The following is a 22270-nucleotide window of genomic DNA, read 5'->3' as shown; positions in this document are numbered from 1 at the left end:
ACATCCCATTACGGGTCACGTCAGACCGACCTTGCGTGAACTTTGACCGACCAATGGATTGACCAATCAGAAGGGAGCTTTCTTGTGCTTTACGGCACCAATTTCAAATTGGCGACTTCGCTTCGAAACATATTTTGACAATTTCTCGATTACAAATTTGAAACCTGAACAAAAGAACATTCTGGAATGGCTAATAAATGATCTAGATTGTATGGATTCAGTCGTTAAACCTGTAAGTAACGTTCTGAATACCCCGTGTTATGCTTTTAGAGGTAGAAATCACATTCCGACTGTCACTTTCATAACCTGGGAAGCGACGCTCTGATTAGTCGGATGAAAGATCGTTCTGACGCGACCCCTTATGGGATGTCTTCAGATCTTTGTTCAGCGGTAGCGAGAACTAGGGTCTGATTTTAATGAGATTGGGCAGGGATGGGAAAGTATAGGTTAGGGTGGGATGGGGAAGTATAGGTTAGGGTGGGATAGGGAAGTATAGGTTAGGCAGGGATGGAGAAGTATAGGTTAGGCAGGGATAGGGAAGTATAGGTTGGGCAGGGATGGAGAAGTATAGGTTGGGCAGGGATGGGGAAGTATAGGTTAGGGTGGGATGGGGAAGTATAGGTTAGGGTGGGATGGGGAAGTATAGGTTAGGCAGGGATAGGGAAGTATAGGTTAGGGTGGGATGGAGAAGTATAGGTTAGGCAGGGATAGGGAAGTATAGGTTAGGCAGGGATGGGGAAGTATAGGTTAGGGTGGGATGGGGAAGTATAGGTTAGGCAGGGATAGGGAAGTATAGGTTAGGCAGGGATGGAGAAGTATAGGTTAGGCAGGGATAGGGAAGTATAGGTTGGGCTGGGATGGGGAAGTATAGGTTAGGGTGGGAGAAACCTACATTGATGGAGATTGTACATGTTTACCGCAATGGTGAAACCTAAGAAAACGGGTATGTTGCTGCTCATTATCGGAGTAATGTCTGGGATTTTCATCCACATCAAGAAGATCCTGGCAGGCTAAGGGACACTACTCCATAATTTGACAGCTTTAGACCACAAGGTCACCCATTCCCCATCTTGACACTGATCGAACAGAACACCCATTTTTTGTAAGGATTGATCAGTTGGATAAAAAAGTTAATGTTCTCAATATCATTTCAACAGAATATGTGTCACTCAGATTGAGAATTATAGCAAGCAAGTCAGTCTATTTACATCCAAGTTAATTACATGGAGACCCAGCATTCATCAGACCAAAGAGCACATGCTTTTTTCACATACTGGTACAAACTATCTCTGGTCCTTCATTGTGGAACTCTTGAACACAAAGAGCACCGTTTTCTTCAAATGTTTTCTTCATAACCTTCTCACCCTGACAACATACTGAGCAGCATTCTGTACAGTAACATGGATCAGCAGCATGGTCAATCTGGAACTGTACACAAATACAATGACAATAGCACCATCATTCACACACTAAGTAGTCACAAAAATACAGGATTATGACTGTATGTAGATTATGTCTGAGCTGTCTACATTTTGATTCAGATTAAGGCAGCTGTTGTCGTGAGGATCTGTACTGTTGGCAGTTGTCTCCCCTGAGCTTGTGTAGACCTGCGATGTTATGGAACACGGACTGTCTACATTGTCTAACATCTCCCTCACTCTTTTGTAGATACATAAAGATTGAGATTGGATGACACGAAAGGAAAGAAGGGAGTGTATTCTATTATGTTTATGTCATGGCCCAGTTGAAGTTTTGTTCTAATGATCAAAATTGTTTTGATTATGAAGGTTGGATGAGAATGTCAACGTAAATATCTCCTCTGTCCTCTTTGCCATTAAATTTTATATTATTCAAGGTCCATCTATCTTTGTTTCTTATTAGATTACCAAGAAGAGAGAATCTGACAGAGGTGCTTGTATATATACTGAGAGAGCAAGTGTAGTATGCCAACAGTTTCATTGTAAAAGTAGCCATCTGTAATTGTTCAAGGGATACTTGATATTTTTAGGTGTTGCTACTATACTATGGCATTTAGTGTGGAGATTTGGTAGATGATTGGTGTCAGTGTTGGATTTCTGGGTGCAGGAGGTTACCCTGTAGATTTTAGAATAGCAAGGTGAAGGAAAAAAAGATTATGTGAGTCTTGTAGCTCTGGGTATAAATGTTCATGGATGAAGCTGTTGAACACATCCTCAGTTCTGGAAGGAGATATATTAGACTGCCTAAAAGTACCCATTTCTGGAAGTAGGAACGGGATGACTTAACCAGCTTACATGTCTTGATCTAATTATATGGTTCAAAGATGATATTGTTACTTGGCTCTTGCAGCTCTTGGAGCTGATGTCCCAGGATAAAATATTCTGTGTTTTCTATGGGTTTGTTTTGATGTTCCAGCATAAAATGCTCTCTGCCAACTGGAGCTGTGTTTTGATGTTCCAGCATTAAGTGTCCTAGGCCTCCTTGAGCTGTGTTTCGATGTTCCAGGACAAAGTGTTCTATGCTTCCTGGAGCTGTGTTCAGATGTCCCAGAAAGAAGTGTTCTATGCCTCCTGGAGCTGTGTTCAGATGTCCCAGAAAGAAGAGTACTATGCTTCCTGGAGCTGTGTTCAGATGTCCCAGAAAGAAGTGTACTATGCTTCCTGGAGCTGTGTTCAGATGTCCCAGAAAGAAGTGTACTATGCCTCGTGGAGCTGTGTTCAGATGTCCCAGAAAGAAGAGTACTATGCTTCCTGGAGCTGTGTTCAGATGTCCCAGAAAGAAGTGTACTATGCTTCCTGGAGCTGTGTTCAGAAGTCCCAGAAAGAAGTGTACTATGCCTCGTGGAGCTGTGTTCAGATGTCCCAGAAAGAAGTGTACTATGCTTCCTGGAGCTGTGTTCAGATGTCCCAGAAAGAAGTGTACTATGCTTCCTGGAGCTGTGTTCAGATGTCCCAGAAAGAAGTGTACTATGCCTTGTGGAGCTGTCTTCAGATGTCCCAGAAAGAAGTGTACTATGCCTCGTGGAGCTGTGTTCAGATGTCCCAGAAAGAAGTGTACTATGCTTCCTGGAGCTGTGTTTAGTAGATATTCCACGACATGGCAGGAGGAAGTGTTCTCTGATTGCTGAGTTGATGTGGCAGAATGGCTATGGCTCCTGTAGCTCTGGGTGGAGATGCGTGAGCATGAAGTAAGCAATGTCCTTGTTTGTCCAGTAACAGAAGTGTGAGGTGAGCACGGACATGTAGCTGTTCTCCAGACTCCTCTCCCTCAGTTGGTAGTCAAGGCGATACTCCAACTCTGAGGACAGCAACCAGGTTTACATTAACATAAGTTAACTGACGATATCAAAACAACGTTCATCAATATACACATAGTGGGGCAAAAGCATGATCTGAACATGTAAAACATTACCTAATCCACCATATATTACAACATTTATGGCTAACAATATTCATGACAGAGTTACTTTAAGATGGTTAAGCTTAATATAATTTCTTTTGTAGAAATAAGTAACCTTTATCTCCCGAGTCAAACATGAAACATTATAAACTCTTTCACTAAAACAAAGTTTCATCATTAGCACTAATACATGAACATAATTGGGGAAGGGAGGGTCAAAAGTAGAACCCCCTACCTCCTCCATTATTTGATTAAGGAAGTGGCAAGAAGAAGCAAATCCCAACATTTGCCTGAAGATGGGTGAAAAAATAGGCCATGACTTAATTATGGTCAAGAATTAATTGTCCAAATTATATAATTATTGGACCAAAAAAATTGAAGATCTCAATATTTGACTTTGTTACAGATACTGTAATGAAGACATCTTGACAAAACTTGTCATGACCCAACAAGCTGATAAGCATATGATAGCTTTATCCACAGCGGACCCAGGCCTTAGTGGGTCTTCAAGAAATCTCTCAGTGCCAAAATTCTGTTTTATGATGGCTGGCACAAATCTTTCAAAAGCCATTGGTGGAGAACCAACAGTTTGATTATTTCATGGCCAGTGTAATTATCACTAATCTTTCCTGAAAAGTGAAAGGGAGGGTATATCATGAACATTAGTTTCCAATTCTTTCAAAGTGTGGCCATGATCATGATGATCAATCCTATTAATCAACTGGCAGACATATACTCAAAATGAGTCCAGTCTCTACGACCAAATTACAAATAAGTGGTGAAGGAGGTCTTACTGGGGTCAGGCAGGCATGATATCTGTGTATAATTTACACTGGCCTTATATAGTGTTAATGAATACTTGAAATGTTGACTATATACTACTCAAAAGAAGTTAAAGAACACCTGAATGAACATTCCTTAACTTCTTTTGAGTAGTATACTATAACAAGGATAGAAATATTCATAAAACCTGGATAAAACCCATGACAAAGTTTAATAAAGATGAATAAACCAAACTGAACAGAACGAGTGGGGTTTAATTTAAATAAAATCTAACTGAAAGACTGTTTGTCCACAGGTCAGGATACCATAGCATTTCTGGTGTCCCCTGCTGTGATATTGCTGGAACATTGCTAAAAGCGGCGTAAAACCATACTCACTCACTCACTCAGGATACCATAGAGACAGAAAAAGGGGTTTTCATAGTTTATTGTAAAGATGAGCACCAAATATTAAACCCACAGCTAATTTGTTTGATAAACTCACCAATCTGGTACATTTTAAGCCATCTTACGAACCCGCCTATAATGTAGTGAAAACAGTGAACAAAGCAGTCAACAGTGTAGCCCTGTTTGACCAATCTTATTTTTTAAACCATTTTGATGACGTCATGCTCTTGTTCTTGTTGTGAATTTTGAGCAGGAATTCACTGGCCATTTAGAAAAACTGATGCCACTTGAGGTCATTATGCAAAATTATGAAGAAATTATATATCAACCATAACATGGTTTAAGTCAGAGAAATCATTCAAATCTGTTTCTCATGATTTTTCCATTACAGAACATCTGACATGTTATAATGTGCATCAACAATGTGCAGATTCGATAATACTTTGATCATGTTCATACTAATTCCACGGCTTCAGATTAATTCAAATTCAAAAATTGACTAACTGTTTAAAAAAATGTCCTTAAGATTCTTTTGAAAACAAATCATTGATAAAGAAGAATGTTCTTTCAAAACTTGTAAAGAAATCATGAAATGTTGTATTGCCATTTGTCTAGTCAGATATATCTGAAACAAATTGTGTGATTTATGGTGTAATGGACAATTTGGACATGTCAGAAGAATGATTTTGGATGATCTTACACTCATGTGAAACATCTTTTCAAATATATCAACACTCATTGATGGAGATGTATTGACGTAAACAGTGATCAAAAGACACAAGGAAGATATTTTCTGCACACATGTTATTAGGTCTTATGGTCCCCAGGACCTGAAGTTGATGAGGTTTCACTGTAATCATGACAACTGATCTTGGTTTCAATTCAAAGGCTTTGTGAAAAATGCTCAAGGTGGGAGGAGAGCTGTAACAGTGAAAAAGGTTTTCTGTTTTTGGTAAAGAGACAATTATTCAAAGTATGTTTTTAATTATTCTGGTTAGATGAATGATGATGTGAAAAAACAAACAAGTAAAAATGATGTCCTTAAACATGTTAACAATGTCTGATGGGATATTTTTGTTTTCAAATGCAACTCTTAATGTTTTGTATTTGGTGTGTTTCCACAACATATCTTAAGTCAATCGATCGCCAATAAGAAGTGGTGCAGCTGAGAACCATAAAATTCATAAAATCTTTCATAATTTCACGTCCCCTAGTTAACAATAAGAATCCAAAGTATTCCAAAACATAAACACCCCTCCAATAAAACATGAAGAATCTGCCATGGCTTCCTCATAGGAAAGTAGCTGCATGCCCAAAATGTTTAGGAATTAACCGACAGGTATATCAGGTGTATATATATATATGCACGTTTTTTATCCAATTACTGAAAAGTTACCAAAGTAACACAGAGAAATTAGGATGATTCTTGAAGTACTGTACACAGCTGAAGTGACAACAGTTAGAGAATACTGACCTGTCTTGTCAATGTCTTTAGGGTCCATGTACATTTTCACCTGTAACTTCTCAGCATCACTGTCCATCTTCTGCAGCATCTTCAGTTCTGCTGCCAGTGAGTCCTCGCCCTTCTTGTTGGCTCGAAAATCTGTCAGCCATTTGGCTACACAACAAAAATGGAATGTGATAACTGCAGGGAATTTTGTAGAATTTTCCTATTCGGAATATTCTATAAGTAATACGTTACCACTGTTATACCGAGGCTGTTGTCTCCCACAACTGCTGCTATAGCGAAATCTACCACAGAGATCTCAATTACCTCATGCAGCACGTGCGTAGCCACCTAGCTGCCATGTGACACCCTTCACTCTTGTCTCCTGCGAGAGCAAGTGCTCGGGGGACGGACGGGCGGGCAGCAGCCCAGTGGTAACGTATTACTTATAGAATATTCCGAATAGGAAAATTCTACAAATTACATTAAGTAATACGTTACCACTGTTATACCGAGGCTGACTACCACAGTAGGCGGTGGGGAGCACCTACAACCCGAATCCTGACTGCTAGCGTTCCTTCCGACCAGCGGAAGTAAACACCAAGGCGGAAGCACTCGATGCGCATGCACCTAGCTAGGCGTTACCCTATAGGAATACCAAAGCACTGTCAAGCGCATACCGTAAGGCTCAATCGTCAATGCCAAAACGATTGGTGACTCCAAACGGCCCCACTGGATAGGTATTTCATCGCCGCAGCGGATGAGAACACTGTATCCGCGTGAGCTAAATCTTAGATCAGGTTAAACAGTCGAAAAGAGGGAAATTAATTTCCTTCAGACCGTATATCCCAGAGCAAGCCTACTTAAAGTATGCATTAGGCGCGTGACCTAATTCCAGTATTCGTAAGCATGTATCGCAAGGTTGGAATACACGACAGACAATTAAATGCATAATTGTCAAAATACAAATAAGGACAAAACACACAAAAAGCCGCCTCACCTGTGGTGTGAGTGCGCTGGTTTGCAGGACCCCCACTCCTGTACCCACGGCGTGGGAACATTGGAGACGACCCAGATTGACCACCGTGCAAGGACTGACGACTGCGGAGTTTGGAATTGCGCTGGACACACCCCCTAGATGACCGCTTGTGCCGCGATCAGCGGCCCAAGACGGTGCACCCCCTCCACGTCTTCATCAGAAACCTTTCTGAGGTAATGATTGGCAAAAACCGAGTCAGAACGCCAGTAACAACCTCCTAATATTCTGTGAACAGAGATATTCGAGTGTAGGGCAAATGTTGCCGCTAGCGCCCTGATCTCGTGCGGGTTTGACCCCGCTACCGGTAACCCCCGAGACCGGTACGCCAGATTGATGACAGAACGAAGCCACAACGCAATCGAGTTGCGAGTTATGTCAACCGTGCGATTAGGGTTACACGATATGAACAGACGGTCACGCCCTTGTCTACGTTCGGAGCCTTAAGATAATACTTAAGGGCCCTAACCGGACACAGCGCTCTGTCCTCAGTATCAGCAGGATGTAAGATTTCTTTGAGGGATCTTACAGTGAATTCTCTCTCCGTTTGCCCGACTCTCTGATTCTTGGCGACGAAGCCCATGAGCAGGCCCAGGCGGACCGCTCCTTCGTCACCCCTATCGAATCGTACCTTGGCGACATCGAGTGCATGAATTTCGGATACACGTGCCGCCGTGGCAAAGGAGAGGAGAAATGCTGTTTTCCAAGTCACATGCCGGAACGAAGCACTATGCAAGGGTTCATACGGAGCTTCCGTGAGTGATTGCAACACTAGGGAAAGATCCCAGGCCGGTGCCCGAAGGCGGCCCTTCTTAAGATCGTGCTGTTTGAAACCCTTGATAATACCCCGTATCACCGGCTCTTTGGAGAGACTGGTACCCATAGCAACGTCCCGTACCGTAGCAACGGACGAGACATAGTTGGCAATGGAACCCCCGGAGAGTTTCCGGGTCTCTCGCAAGTGAGACATGAAACGAGCAATATCCTGCACAGATACCTTATCTGGCGAATGAATGTGATGTTTACAACACCACTTCGTGAAAATAACCCAACGTGCATTATACACCTTCTGGGTAGAATCACGATGCATACTAACGTATGCCCGAGACGCCCGGCGAGAAAAAGATTGAACTGCCCTGCGTTTGGATGAAGCTGACGGGTGTGAGGGTGGATCAAGAGATCCGGTCTCACAGGCAGTGGGAGTGGCGACTGCGTGACCTGGGTCAGCAAGTCGGGGTACCACGATCTGTTCGGCCACATGGGCGCGATCAGTAACATTCGACAGCGAACTCCTCGAAGCCGGCTTAGAATGTGTGGTATCAACGCTGTCGGCGGGTAAGCATAAGCGTCCAAGCCCGTCCAGTCTAACGCGAGAGCATCGTGATCGATGGCCCTCGGGTCCGGGACTGGTGATACAAACAACGGGAGTTGATTGTTGAACCGTGTTGCGAACAGGTCGACCATCGGACGACCCAAACGTTCGCACAGCCACTGAAACACCACTGGGTTCAGCATCCACTCTGTGGGGCTCGGATCCTGAGGCCTCGATAGAGCATCGGCCAGTACGTTCCGCACACCTGGGATGTGACGGGCGCGTATCTGGCACGGGACACTGTCCACCAGAGCGTAAAACTCGAACGTGAGATCGAGTAGCGAGTGACTGTGGGTTCCCCCCAGTTTGTTCACATAGGACACTACCGTCGTGTTGTCGGTCGCCAGCATGAGCCGGGCGTCGACGAGACGATGCTTCCAGTGATTGACTGCGTTGATCACTGCCTTGAACTCGAGACAATTGATGTGAAGACCTAGTTCGTCTACGCACCACAGCCCCGAGCTCACCTCCCCCTCTAGATGGGCGCCCCAGCCCACTAGAGAGGCGTCTGTATACAGGTTCAACGTGGCCCGGTAGGGCCGCATAGAGACTCCTGATAAGACATTGTAAGGGAGCGTCCACCACTCCAGATGCGGTCGGAGCCGATCCGGGAGGGCGACGGTCGCACTGTTCACCTCCGTTGCTAACAACTGGATTAAAAACCATTGCAGCGGGCGGAGTTGGAGACGACCCCGTTCGGTGCAGTCCTGGGCTGATACAAGTAGCCCTAACAGCTGTTCCCAAAAGTGAAGAGTCTGTTGCACCGCTAAGACTTTGGCAATCATCGCCTGAATTTTGTGCCACCGGTCTGGGGGGACAAATAGGCGATGGGACACCGTGTTGAACCGACCTCCGATGAACTGCAAGTTCTGAGAAGGGGTTAACTCGCTCTTGGGGAGATTGACAATCCACCCCAATTGCTCCAAGAGCCGACGTGCGAAAACGAGATGGCGTGACAGGGTGTCCGACATTCGATTTGCTACTAGCGAGTCGTCCAGGTACGCGAAGTACCGGACACCCCTCCGGTGGAGGAACCCCACTATGGGGGTGGTTAACCGGGTGAACAGCCAGGGAGCGGATGAAAGACCGAAGTACAACCCACTCGTAGTGCCTGCCTTGAAAGACAAACCTGAGATACTTCTGATGATCCGAGTGAATCGGAACATGCAGATAAGCATCCTTCAGGTCGATCGAAGCTAGCCAGTCGGCCGGCATGATCAGTGCTTTCAGGTCCGTCAAGCTCAACATTCTGAACTTGGGCGGTTTGCGCAGGTAGAACTCGTTGAACGATTTCAAGTTGTGAATCATTCTGAGTTCGGCACTGTCCTTCTTGGGAACGAGAAATATCCTGGAGTAAAACCCCGGTGTTATTTCTGGTAGAGCTAACTCCCGAACTGCCCTCTTCTCCACCAACCTGCCGATGGCATCGGCGAGGAAGGGAAGATCGGTTTCCGAATAGAAACCTGCCGACGGGGCAACGGTGAGCGGCGGATTCGCTATGAGATCGAGCCGATAGCCGTACCGAATCGTGTTGACCACCCACGGGTCGTCGAACACTTGTTCCCAATTCTCCCAGTAAGTCTGGAGTCTGGCTCCCACTGGGGAAAGAGAGGGGGGCCGGACGGGCTGCGGCAGGCGCAACTGTCCAGGGCCAAGTGACTCGGGTTCGCCTACGGGCCAACCGAAGTTGGCGCTGTCGGCATACGAACCCCTCCAATGAGAGTCACCTGGAGGGGCCCTTGCCGTCCTTAGACGACTTGGGCTTCCCCCAGTTCCCCTTCTTCCCGCGAAAGGGCTGCTGAGAACCCTTACCGGAGCCCTCAGAGCGGGGCTTCTTCCCGGAGGAAGAAGGACCCGACCCCTTAGGCCTGCCGGACGCAGCATCCTGGGGCGCGCTCCGCTTCGGAGCGGCACCCAGGCGCCTATGCAAGGACCCCACAAGATCCAGTGTGTGCCGAGAGGCCTCGGCAGACACAGCGGCCTGTTGTTCCTTCAGAACCCCAGGGATCTTGTTATTAAACAGGGTCCGAGCAGACCAAGGCTGCGAAAGGAGCACCTCCTGATTAGCAGCGTCCAACCCTGAAGCAACCAGATACGACTGGCGCCGAAGAAAATGGCACGTGCCGGAAACAAAGGCCGAAGCCCCGGCAACGTACTCCAGGGAAGCATTCAAACCGAGCAAGCAGTTGTAAATGCGCTGGTCTCGGTCCGTGGGAGAACCTTCGACCAGACTGGCCGCTGCAGCCAGGTATGTGTCTCCGTGAGACATTGCCAGCATGGAGTGTCGAGCGAGGGTGTCCAGCTGTTGCAAGGTACCTTGTGGTACCGTGGCAACCGGTGGGGCACGGACCCCCAAACGCTCCACATGGGCTTCCGCAGAAGGACCAGCCTCGGGAAAGGCAAGGTCATGTACTGGGAAAGACCCTTTTCTCCACGACGGGGGAGGTAACGGGAGACCCCGACCGGAGGCAGCCGTGAAGGCCTTCTCCAAAGAAGGCTTAATCCCGCGCAGCAAGGTTGATGCCGGGAAAGCCTTGTCGGACGTCTCGTCGTATACCTCGGAGGAACCCACGGAACCGTGGATTCCCCGCGGTATCGGCAGGGGCTTTGGCATGTCCTCGAAGAGGTCATACACCATGGCAACGCGGTCCTTAACCGATAGCGGAAGCAACGGTTCGGGGGAAGGACCGGTAACCACGGCAGCCGCCGCCGTACCGGTGGACCCCGCGTCCGAACCCGCGGCCACCGAAGAGGCCGGGGACGGAACAGCCAGCGGCCTATCTTGCGATAAGGCCGCCAGCTTGGAGTCCACAAGTTTCGACAATAATGCGGCGACGGAAGCCCCAGACAGCCCGAGGGCCGCAAGGGGATCCGCCGCAGCCGAGGAGGTGGTACCCGCACGGGGACCCCGACCGGACGAACCGGCCACCACAGGGGTGGAGACTGACTGTACGTACAGCCGGTACCGCTCAAACTCCGCAGGCCCCAGACCTTCGCACAGGGTACACCGGGTGTCCCCGCAAGGAACCCTGCACCGCGGGCAACGATCGTGGGGATCCCGGGATGACAAAAACTTTCTGCACACCCCACAACTCCGAGGAGCAGGGGTAGAGGGGGTGGATACTGGGGACATATCCATGTCAGACATTGTTTGCTATAATCAAAGAACAAAACATGGTTACAACGCACGCACCACAACGATTCACAAACGAGCATTTTCACAAGAAAATAAACGAGCAATGTGAACATATAACATACACATATAACTTTTATTAAAGAAATAAGTTATGTTAACCCCCAAAACATACAAGAACAGGGGAAACGTAAAACACAACGTGCATACGCGAACCCCGCAAGTATAGAGAAAAAAGGGCGGGAAAATTTTTCCGTTTGGCGGGAAAATTATAACCAAGCGTAGCTACCGCAACGCCCCATAAAAGCACAGTTTATTAGAGAATAAACTATAATAAATATCACCAAATCTTCCAGGAACGCTTCAGCAGGAGAAAACACGTCTTGCTAAGCAGACGAAGGAGACAAGAGTGAAGGGTGTCACATGGCAGCTAGGTGGCTACGCACGTGCTGCATGAGGTAATTGAGATCTCTGTGGTAGATTTCGCTATAGCAGCAGTTGTGGGAGACAACAGCCTCGGTATAACAGTGGTAACGTATTACTTAATGTAATATAACAGTAAGGACAGATAACTGTCACATTGAATGTGATAAAAGCATGGATGATAACAGTAAGGACAGATAACTGTAACATTGAATGTGATAACTGCAGGGAATGATAACAGTAAGGACAGATAACTGTCACATGTAATGTGATAAATGCATGGATGATAACAGTAAAGACAGCCTACTGTAACATGGAATGTAATAACTGAAGGGATAATAACAGTAAAGACAGATAACTGTCACATGTAATGTGATGAGTGCATGGATGATAACAGTAAAGACAGCCTACTGTAACATGGAATGTGATAACTGAAGGGATGATAACAGTAAAGACAGCTAACTGTCACATGTAATGTGATAAATGCATGGATGATAACAGTAAAGACAGCCTACTGTAACATGGAATGTGATAACTGAAGGGATGATAACAGTAAAGACAGATAACTGTCCCATGGAATGTGATAAAAGCAGGGAAGATAACAGTAAAGACAGCCGACTGTAACATGGAATGTGATAACAGCAAGGACGATAACAGTAAAGACAGCCGACTTTAACATGTATGTGATAACTGAAGGGATGATAACAGTAAAGACAGATTACTGTAACATGGAATGTAATAACAGCAGTGATGGACAAATACATAGCCATTATTGTTGAGGCTGAACTTGCTTCCCTGAAAATGTCTGCATTAGTGATATGTGTTATCTGTGCTAATCACACTTCAATCGCATCATCAACCAATTGATGTGGTAGGGAGCATATACTGCTATTAAAGAAACACTTATGACCAAGTGAAAATCCTAAATTTGTTGAGCTTACACAGTGAGAACTTCTGTCCTTTCCCAGACCCTGACTTCCTGGTTTGACCCGGACTGTCCTGCTCCTCAGCTCCGCTTCCCTCCGTGCTGTCATCCATCTTGCCACCCTTATGATCCGACTCCTCGGATGAACTCTTAAACGCAGCATATGCTTTCCTCTTCATCTTCAAATAGGGTGTCTTCTTGGAGCTGTCGTAGAAGTGGATCAGGAGGGGAGTGATGGTAGCGTAATGCTTAAGACACAGAGGCTCCAGTCTGTAGGCCTGAAACAAATGGAAGGATAATAATACTATACCAGTGTATAAAATTCCCCAAAGTTTCAGTCAGACAACTGGACTCTCAACTTTGCAAAGTTACCAGAACAGATAGAATGTTGCCATTCCAGAATGCTCTAGACTGACGAACAAAAGTAACAAAGGGTAAACATAAGAATAGTACTGTTTAATGAGTGAGTGAGTGAGTATGGTTTTACGCCGCTTTTAGCAATATTCCAGCAATATCACAGCGGGGGACACCAGAAATGGGCTTCACACATTGTGCCCATGTCGGGAATCGAACCCGGGTCTTCGGCGTGACGAGCGAACGCTTTAACCACTAGGCTACCCGACCGCCCCTACTGTTTAATGTCAGTTCTCAGAAAATAACAATAAACTGGTTGATTGAAATTTTATTCATCAATAAGGAGTTTAACCTTTACAGTTAATATACCTGTCACACTGAAACTGGAATCATCGGGAGTGCAACTTTTCAAAACTGACTGTCCGTCAGCAAAATAGACCGTCTCAGTCTGTCTTGCAGGAGGGTATTTTAAAAACTGACTGTACATATATTTTTGAAAACCAATGGGAATGCATTCTGTTTCAAATTACATCATGAGGGTATGTTGTTGTTTTATGCAGCAGCCAACAATAAAACTTAGGTCTTTTAAATTGATCCTGGGTGTGGCAGTAAAAAATCAAATCAAATCAATAACCGCAGAGTCTGATATACACACTAATACACAATAAACACAACACATGGGCTGATATAAACACCACAAGGTTTTGATACAGACACCACAGGGTCTGATATACAACATACATACCACAGGGTCTGATATACACACTAATACACAATAAACACAACACATGGGCTGATATAAACACCACAAGGTTTTGATACAGACACCACAGGGTCTGATATACAATATACATGCCACAGGGTCTGATATACACACTAATACACAATAAACACAACACATGGGCTGATATAAACACCACAAGGTTTTGATACAGACACCACAGGGTCTGATATACAACATACATACCACAGGGTCTGATATACACACTAATACACAATAAACACAACACATGGGCTGATATAAACACCACAAGGTTTTGATACAGACACCACAGGGTCTGATATACAACATACATACCACAGGGTCTGATATACACACTAATACACAATAAACACAACACATGGGCTGATATAAACACCACAAGGTTTTGATACAGACACCACAGGGTCTGATATACAATATACATACCACATGGGCTGATATACACACTAATACACAATAAACACAACACATGGGCTGATATAAACACCACAAGGTTTTGATACAGACACCACAGGGTCTGATATACAATATACATGCCACATGGGCTGATATACAGACACAACAGGGTCTGATATACACACCACAGGGTTTGATACTTATTCCACAGGGTCTTATATACAATATACATACCACAGGGTCTGATATACACTCAACAGGGTCTGATACACAATATACATACCACAGTATCTGATATACACTCAACAGGGACAGATACACAATATACATACCACAGTATCTGATATACACTCAACAGGCTCTTATACACAATATACATACCACAAGGTCTTATATACATTCAACAGGCTCTTATACACAATATACATACCACAGGGTCTGATATACACTCAACAGGGTCTTATACACAATATACCTACCACAGGGTCTGATATACACACCACAGGGTCTGATACACAAAATACATACCACAGGGTCTGATGGATGGTAGATGTTGAAGAGCCTTTTACAGATAGACGTGGGGAGGATGTGGTCGTGTGTGCCCTTGCTCTGGGGTCGGATCCCTCTGAGAGCGAGGAACACAGCTAGTGGAGAGCCCAGACAGAACAGATTTTCCAGCTGCAGATGACAGACATGAGTTACTCTACATGAAACCAATGAACTGCCAAACATATACGATATGAAGGAAAGTATCCAGTATTTAGAAAGTATAATAATATTGAGAATTGCTTGTAGTTGATGTTTACAACAAATGGATTATCCAGAAATAAATATACAATGGTGAAATGTTCTTAAAAGTTTACTTTATAATGTTTATATTGAAAATCTTTGTGGATTGCACTTTTGCCAGGTCAGCAATCTTGAGTAATGTAGTAGAGTAAAGGAGGATGAAAAAAACCCCTGACAAATACATGTTTGTTTGCTTGTTGTTTAACCTCGCACTCAGCAATATTCCAGCTATATGACAGCAGTCTGGACCAGACAATCTTGTGATTGACATCATGGGCATTGATCCAGACAATTGGGATATGATGAGATGCATCAACCAAGTCAGTGAGCCTGACCACCCGATCCCGTTAGTCGCCTATTACGGCAAGCATAGTCACCTCTCACGGCAAGCATATTGGTTGCTGAAGACCTATCCTCCCCGAATCTTCTCGGGTTACAAATACATGTATGACCATGATGAGTGATTTAGTTTGGTTTAAGTCCGCTTTGGACAGTTTTTCAGTCATGTTATATCATGGTGTCAGCTTGATGTGGGTGGAAAGACGTAAGTGATCAAGTTTAAACCCACGAACACGGGTATGAAACATGATGAGGGCAAATCTGGGATTCGAACCATCAATCATAGGTGTTTCGATCACTCGGTCTCGGTGTCTCGATTAGCAAATCGAGGAATCATTTGGGACAACTGGGCGATCCATGCCCCCAGTACTTGAGAGCAAAGCCCATATGTTCATGTTTTAAGATGAGCTGTGGACATATTGTATTTGTTTGTTAGTTTCTTTGTTGTGTTTAGCCAGATTCAGCAACATTCTGGCCATATGACAATGGTCTGTGAATAATCAAGTCTTGTCCAGACAATCCAATAATTGACATCATGAGCATTGTTCAGCAATTTGGACACAATGACATGCATCAAACAATTCACTGAACCTCACCACCTGATCCTGTTAGTTGCCTCTTGCAACAAACATTGGTTACTGACTAATTCTAACCTTTGATCTTGACAGGACGAGACAGAGTGTGTCATCTGATGCATCCACACACCATGTAATGCTGCACCCCTGTGCCTGTTAGTCAACTAACCATGCAACGTGTAGCTTTCATTGTTACAGCAATGGCAGTAGTCAGTGTGCGGCAGGTAAATACACAATAGTTCCCTGCCCGTTTGTGACTTTTGCTTAGTATTATTGGACACAGGTAATCATGAGTGAGTGAGTGAGTGAGTGAGTGAGTGAGTGAGTGAGTGAGTGAGTGAGTGAGTTAGTGAGTGAGTGAGTGAGTGAGTGAGTGAGTGAGTGAGAGTGAGTGAGTTTGATCTTACGCCGCTTTGGGCAATATTCCAGCAATATCACGCGGGGGACACCAGAAATGGGCTTCACACATTGCACCAATGTTGGGAATCGAACCCGGGTCTTCGGCATGAAGAGCCAACACTTTAACCACTAGGCTAACTGACCGCCCCCTGGTAATCATGATTCCATATAATTTCTCTCTGACAATCATGATTATCACTTACTTTGAACTGGAGAGGTTGTTTTGCTTTCACTTGTTTTTCATGAACACTTTTGAGCGATGCTTCAAGTTCATTAACCCTGAAAAATGATTTTTTTCTGGCGTTCAAACACTGTGTCAAAATAGAATTGTCATAGCAACGAAACTAGAAATGAAAGCAATTTAGGTTTAATAGTTCTGTTTGTTTGTTGTGAAACAGCACACTCATCAATATTCAAGGTATATATAACATATAATAATCGAATCTGGATGAGACAATCCAGTGATTGACATTGTGAACAACAAGCCATGCCTCTGTATACCAATGATCACAGGTATGATGCCGACAAACTGAAGATCATATTCATATTCATGGCAAATCTGGGATTCAAACTAATTTGTCAGATCCTGGCACTGTGAAGGGAGACAATTTTCTCTTGCAAAAATGAAGCAAGTGTGCCTCCTAACTTTTACATGTTACCATGGCATGTGAGTTCACGGTGTGAGGAAAGGCAATGCGATGCAGGTCCTATAAGTTATAGGTTCACCAATATGATGCAACCCATGGGAATGGTCCTGACAAACCAATACAAATCAGGCTAATTTGGGCCTCTCTGCAGACCAAATTGCTGAGCATCAGATGACTGGGGTTTCCAGTCAGTGCATGGAAGGAGGAAGCAGAAATAATCTTTTTACCATACATCTTAAAATGTCATCCCAAATGATAACAATATCTTTTGTGGAATAAAAAAGCACACAGGAGGCACAAATGAGACATGTATCAAAGAACATGTAGGAAGAGATTCAGACCGTTTCCTTGCTTGCTCCATTTCCTCCTGCAACTTGTTGGAGCCCTCTGCATTCTCACTTTCTTCATCCTGAGGGGCAGAAACATAATCCTGTGATAACATAGTCTCCAGATCTGGGGAACTAACTAATTTATTTGTCAAATGTTTTGGTTAGGCGATGACTGACTCTCTTGGATTCTTGGATGAAAGAGATGAAGATGTGAGGTCATTGCTAAACAAAGCCTTGGTTCAGATAAATTCCTGGCAGACAGCTGAACTGGCAAGTCTTAATAAATTGGCAGGCCAGTTAAAAATTGTCCAGACAAATTCTTTTTTTACACTGGACTGAACAGCAAAGATACACAACTACAGATCAGAATTACTAATGGGGGTAAACTCATATCATCAGTTCATAATGTTCACATCATCCCTAATTCAATATGTTTAAGTAATTCATAATTCATAATGTTCACATCATCCCTAATTCAATATGTTCAAATAATTCATAATTCAATATGTTCACATCATCCCTTATTCAATATGTTCAAATAATTCATAATTCATTATGTTCACATCATTCATGATTCATTATGTTCACATCATTCATAATTCATTGTTCACATCATCCCTAATTCAATATGTTCAAATAATTCATAATTCATTATGTTCACATCATTCATGATTCATTATGCTCACATCATTCATAATTCATTGTTCACATCATCCCTTATTCAATATGTTCAAATAATTCATAATTCATTATGTTCACATCATTCATGATTCATTATGTTCACATCATTCATAATTCATTGTTCACATCATCCCTAATTCAATATGTTCAAATAATTCATAATTCATTATGTTCACATCATTCATGATTCATTATGCTCACATCATTCATAATTCATTGTTCACATCATCCCTAATTCAACATGTTCAAATAAGTCATAATTCATAATGTTCACATGATCCCTAATTCAAAATGTTCAAATAATTCATAATTCTTTATGTTCACATCATTCATAACTCATATATTCACATCATCACAAGTTCAAATCATTTTATAAGTTCATATCATACGTAACGGATTTAATGCCGCTTTCTACAGTATTCCAGTTATATCAAGTCAAAGTATGTCAGCTAAAAGTAGGAGGAGAGTCATATCATTCATAATATATCATAACTAAATGTTTTTGTGTCAGGGATGAAATCGCAAATGTTTTCATTATTTGATCGACGATCTCATTGCCTATGGCTATATGACTGGATATCGCGTTTTCAATACAAGCGGCACAACTTGTGATCTGCGTGAGGTGGTGCCAGGGTCAATCCAAGAAAAGTGGCCTTGATGTAGCAAGAGTAGAAACTAGGCTTTGCTACATCTAGTGGCTAGTGGACTAGTGGAGGCTAGTGGACACACTTGCCTCGGGAACAAACAGTTGCTAGTTGTTAGATACTCACAATGACAGATGTGACGAATTCATCATACAGCTTCATGGGATTCCAGCCGGTGATGATGTCATAGGTTATCACACACCCTGAAACAAACAACATTGTGCATGAGTGACAGTGCTGTTAGAAGCTGAAAACCACACCATCACTGATTACCCTGATGAAAATCACAGAAAGTATGTGAAACTCCAGTAATCTCATACCCTGCCTTGACTGTCCTGTTTACAGCAGGTGCCTGTCACAATCCATTAGAAAACAGTAGTGATGAAACCATACAGGTTACGATAAATATGTACGTCACAATACAATACATATTGTGGTATGCACATTTCCGTCAAATCATGTGGAAACTTCTTGAATATAACTATTACAGAGAAGTTCAAAAAGAAAAGCTAGCTGTAGACACATGCTCGTGGCGGTTCATTTTAGAAATCATCTTGAAACGCTATTTACAATTCATTTTGCATTATTTGACCAACACAAATTCTGGGTCATTAACAAGTAGTAAGTAATTCATTTTAGGAAGTGTATCACCTAGTATCAATACATTAAAAAATGTATCATGCATCCTATCATTGCATGTAAACTCAGGATGTACTGGTGCACAGATGTATTATTTCAACACAAGACACCAGATAAATGTTGAGCAGATTGTAGATTGGGAATACAATGTTTGTGATGCAAACTTAGTTCCACTTCTACTGGTTAGACACCACATTTGTTTCTTTATAGTTATCAAACCGCCTTGTGTCAAACTCAACGGTCAGTGAGAACTCTGTAATGTCCGCTGACCACATGTTACTGACCTGCTGACAGATACCTTATAGAACAAGATCCTTGTGTACCACACAACCCAGGAACAGTGAGGTGAGGTGAGGTGAGGTGAGGCGAAATGGGGTTCAACGTCGTGTCCAAGATTATTGCACTTATATAGCAAAAGGCATGGACATGCGTGCCCGCATGCACTTGTACTAGTCAAGACTGATTCCTATTTTATAGTGCTAGCCCACTGAGATACCATACCGCAGTTTAACATGAATACCCCACTCAGACACAGTATACTGACTCCGAGCCGACCAGTCCTTGTTTTAGCCACCTAATACCGAGCGCCAGACAGGGTAACAACAAGTACCATCTTTTAACATCTTTTTGTATGACGCAGCCGGAGATTGAACCCGGACCTTCCGCTCTCTGGACGGTTGCCTACCACTAGACCACGGAGGCGGTCCCAGAAACAGTGATATCATGTCTACATGGCCAAATGGAAATATGTTATAACTTATATCATCATATCTTTAGAGACTAAACAAAGAGCTTCAAGAAATGACAGACCAAATTAATTTTGTAGCTTTTCAAACTGCAGGATTTATCTAGCCTATTTCAGGACAATATTTGAGCCCAAGTCTGCAGCAAATATAAAAATCTTATTCATGTAATTAGAAAGCTACCTTCAAATACTGAAAGCTACCAGCCCTTATTTAAAGTACCAGTGCTTCAGTAAGTTCACACGTCTGCTGTGCTGTTTACTCACCAAGTGAGTGTGCCACCACAGACACCTTCCCTCCATTCACTTCGAAGTAGGGGTGTCGCGAACAGAACAAAGCATAGAGACGGTTCATCTCATGCTGAAGGCTATGTGTAATCTGCAACAGACAATGATGGAGACATGATGCTAAACACTGTAACTATGGTAACTATGAAGGTTCTGGAAACGATTTGTGACTAGATTGGATGAAAGCTGAATTCTACCATGAATTTGGAATATACTTGACTTTGATCATCTTCCCGAGGAAAGGGAGTTAACGGACTGTAAAAGTCCAGTTTCCTCCCTTGCCAAAATAGGCTGCAATTATGGATAACTTGTTTGATAGGCATTACTTAGAAGTTGGCGGATGACAAGATAGACACAATTTTATGGATAACAACTTCTTTAATACTGTAAAAAGCGACGTTTCGGTATAGATCCTTATACCGTTGTCAAGCAAGACTGCATGAGGGACATAGTGCAGAATGATTTCACCAAAAGAAAACTAACAGAAGCAGTCCACATTCGCCGCCACAACCCAACAATCAACAGAGATCAAGGCTATTTCATCCCATCCGCCTACTATGAACTCATCAAACAGTAATCACCTGTTTATTGGCTTCATGCCCCATTGGCTTCTAGCTATGTGTTTTCTGTCCATCATGTTGTGATAGCATCATCCTTGTTGTCACACCTACCTATGTTATCCCACTCATGTATGCCCTTGTTGTTACTGTTAATCCTCTACTGTTAATCTTCCACTTGCTATATATATTCTGCACTATGTCCCTCATTCAGTCTTGCTTGACAACGGTATAAGGATCTATACCGAAACGTCGCTTTTTACAGTATTAAAGAAGTTGTTATCCATAAAATTGTGTCTATCTTGCAATTATGGAGTTATAATTTGGCTGGACTGAGAAGTCTTTGCATTGTCCAATCAAAATCGCATAACGAAATCAACATCCGGTTCTTAAGCAACATGGATTTCAACGTGCAGATTTTCGGTTGACTGCAGGATTTGCAAAAGTGTACCGTCAACTGGGCGATGACACATATTTTCCAAATCTTTTCATGTTTTTAACGAAGGTGGTGACGAGATTTGATGCACTTCGCGAAGTAAGACTCGTTATATTACAAAATGTCTTGATCATCAGTCAGATTGTATTGACTGGGTGCCACCATTTTGTTTGAAGCAAATGCAAGTGATATGAGAGGTGGAATCTAATTGGTCAATAAGAGGGGCATAGAATAGGCACAACTCGTAATAGCCACTGGTGGCACTACTGTCAAGCCCAGATTTTCCAGCCTAGTTCGGCAAGGGTGGAAACTGGACTTTTACATCAGTTAACTCCCTTGCCTCAGGAAGATGGATTTTGATAGGTGAATCAGAGATTATCAAATCACAATAAACAGCCAATTTGACGGACATATCACCGAGGAAGCTAATATATTTATAATAGTACTTCATTTACAGTCAGTGTCGGTAGGCTGCCACCAAAGAGTTTGCGAGGAATGGAGACTGACACATCACCTCCGAATATAATATTTAGAATTCATTACTCCAACCCTGATTGAAACAAAGATCTGCAAGAACTTAATCACTGCGAGTTCCACAAGTTGATCCATTTTCCAAAGGTCACAGAACCTGTTTATTGTGCTGTAAAACAATTTGTGGATATACCTCTATGACATCATGAAGTGTCCATAACAAAACATTTCCTTCCATGGGAGGCTTAGAACTTATCAATCAACCTTTGTAGAAGAACTGTAAACAAGAATAATCTGCACCCTACCATGTCTATATTAAAAGTGCTCACCAGTTGAAT

General features: G+C 43.3%; 1 protein-coding gene across 1 annotated transcript in view; it reads right to left on the bottom strand.

The window, feature by feature from the left end:
* Window positions 1–653: 653 nt before the first annotated feature.
* Window positions 654–22270, bottom strand: part of LOC124118361 (phospholipase DDHD1-like) — a 164086-nt gene continuing 142469 nt past the window's right edge. Inside the window, exons 7-14 of the mRNA XM_048402942.1 lie at window positions 20448–20559; window positions 18926–19002; window positions 17487–17554; window positions 16702–16777; window positions 14925–15074; window positions 12900–13161; window positions 6022–6165; window positions 654–3276 (exon numbers count right to left, since the gene is read on the bottom strand). Of these exons, the coding sequence (XP_048258899.1) occupies window positions 3125–3276; window positions 6022–6165; window positions 12900–13161; window positions 14925–15074; window positions 16702–16777; window positions 17487–17554; window positions 18926–19002; window positions 20448–20559 (1041 nt within the window). The 3' untranslated portion in view covers window positions 654–3124. The remainder of the gene's footprint in view (window positions 3277–6021; window positions 6166–12899; window positions 13162–14924; window positions 15075–16701; window positions 16778–17486; window positions 17555–18925; window positions 19003–20447; window positions 20560–22270) is intronic.

Source organism: Haliotis rufescens, unplaced genomic scaffold, assembly GCF_023055435.1.
Source record: "Haliotis rufescens isolate VD_foot unplaced genomic scaffold, xgHalRufe1.0.p SCAF_3, whole genome shotgun sequence".
In the NCBI taxonomy this organism is placed as follows: Eukaryota; Metazoa; Mollusca; class Gastropoda; order Lepetellida; family Haliotidae; genus Haliotis; species Haliotis rufescens.
The sequence above is the reverse complement of the archived record's forward strand: the minus strand, read 5'-3'. Positions and strand labels throughout refer to the sequence as shown.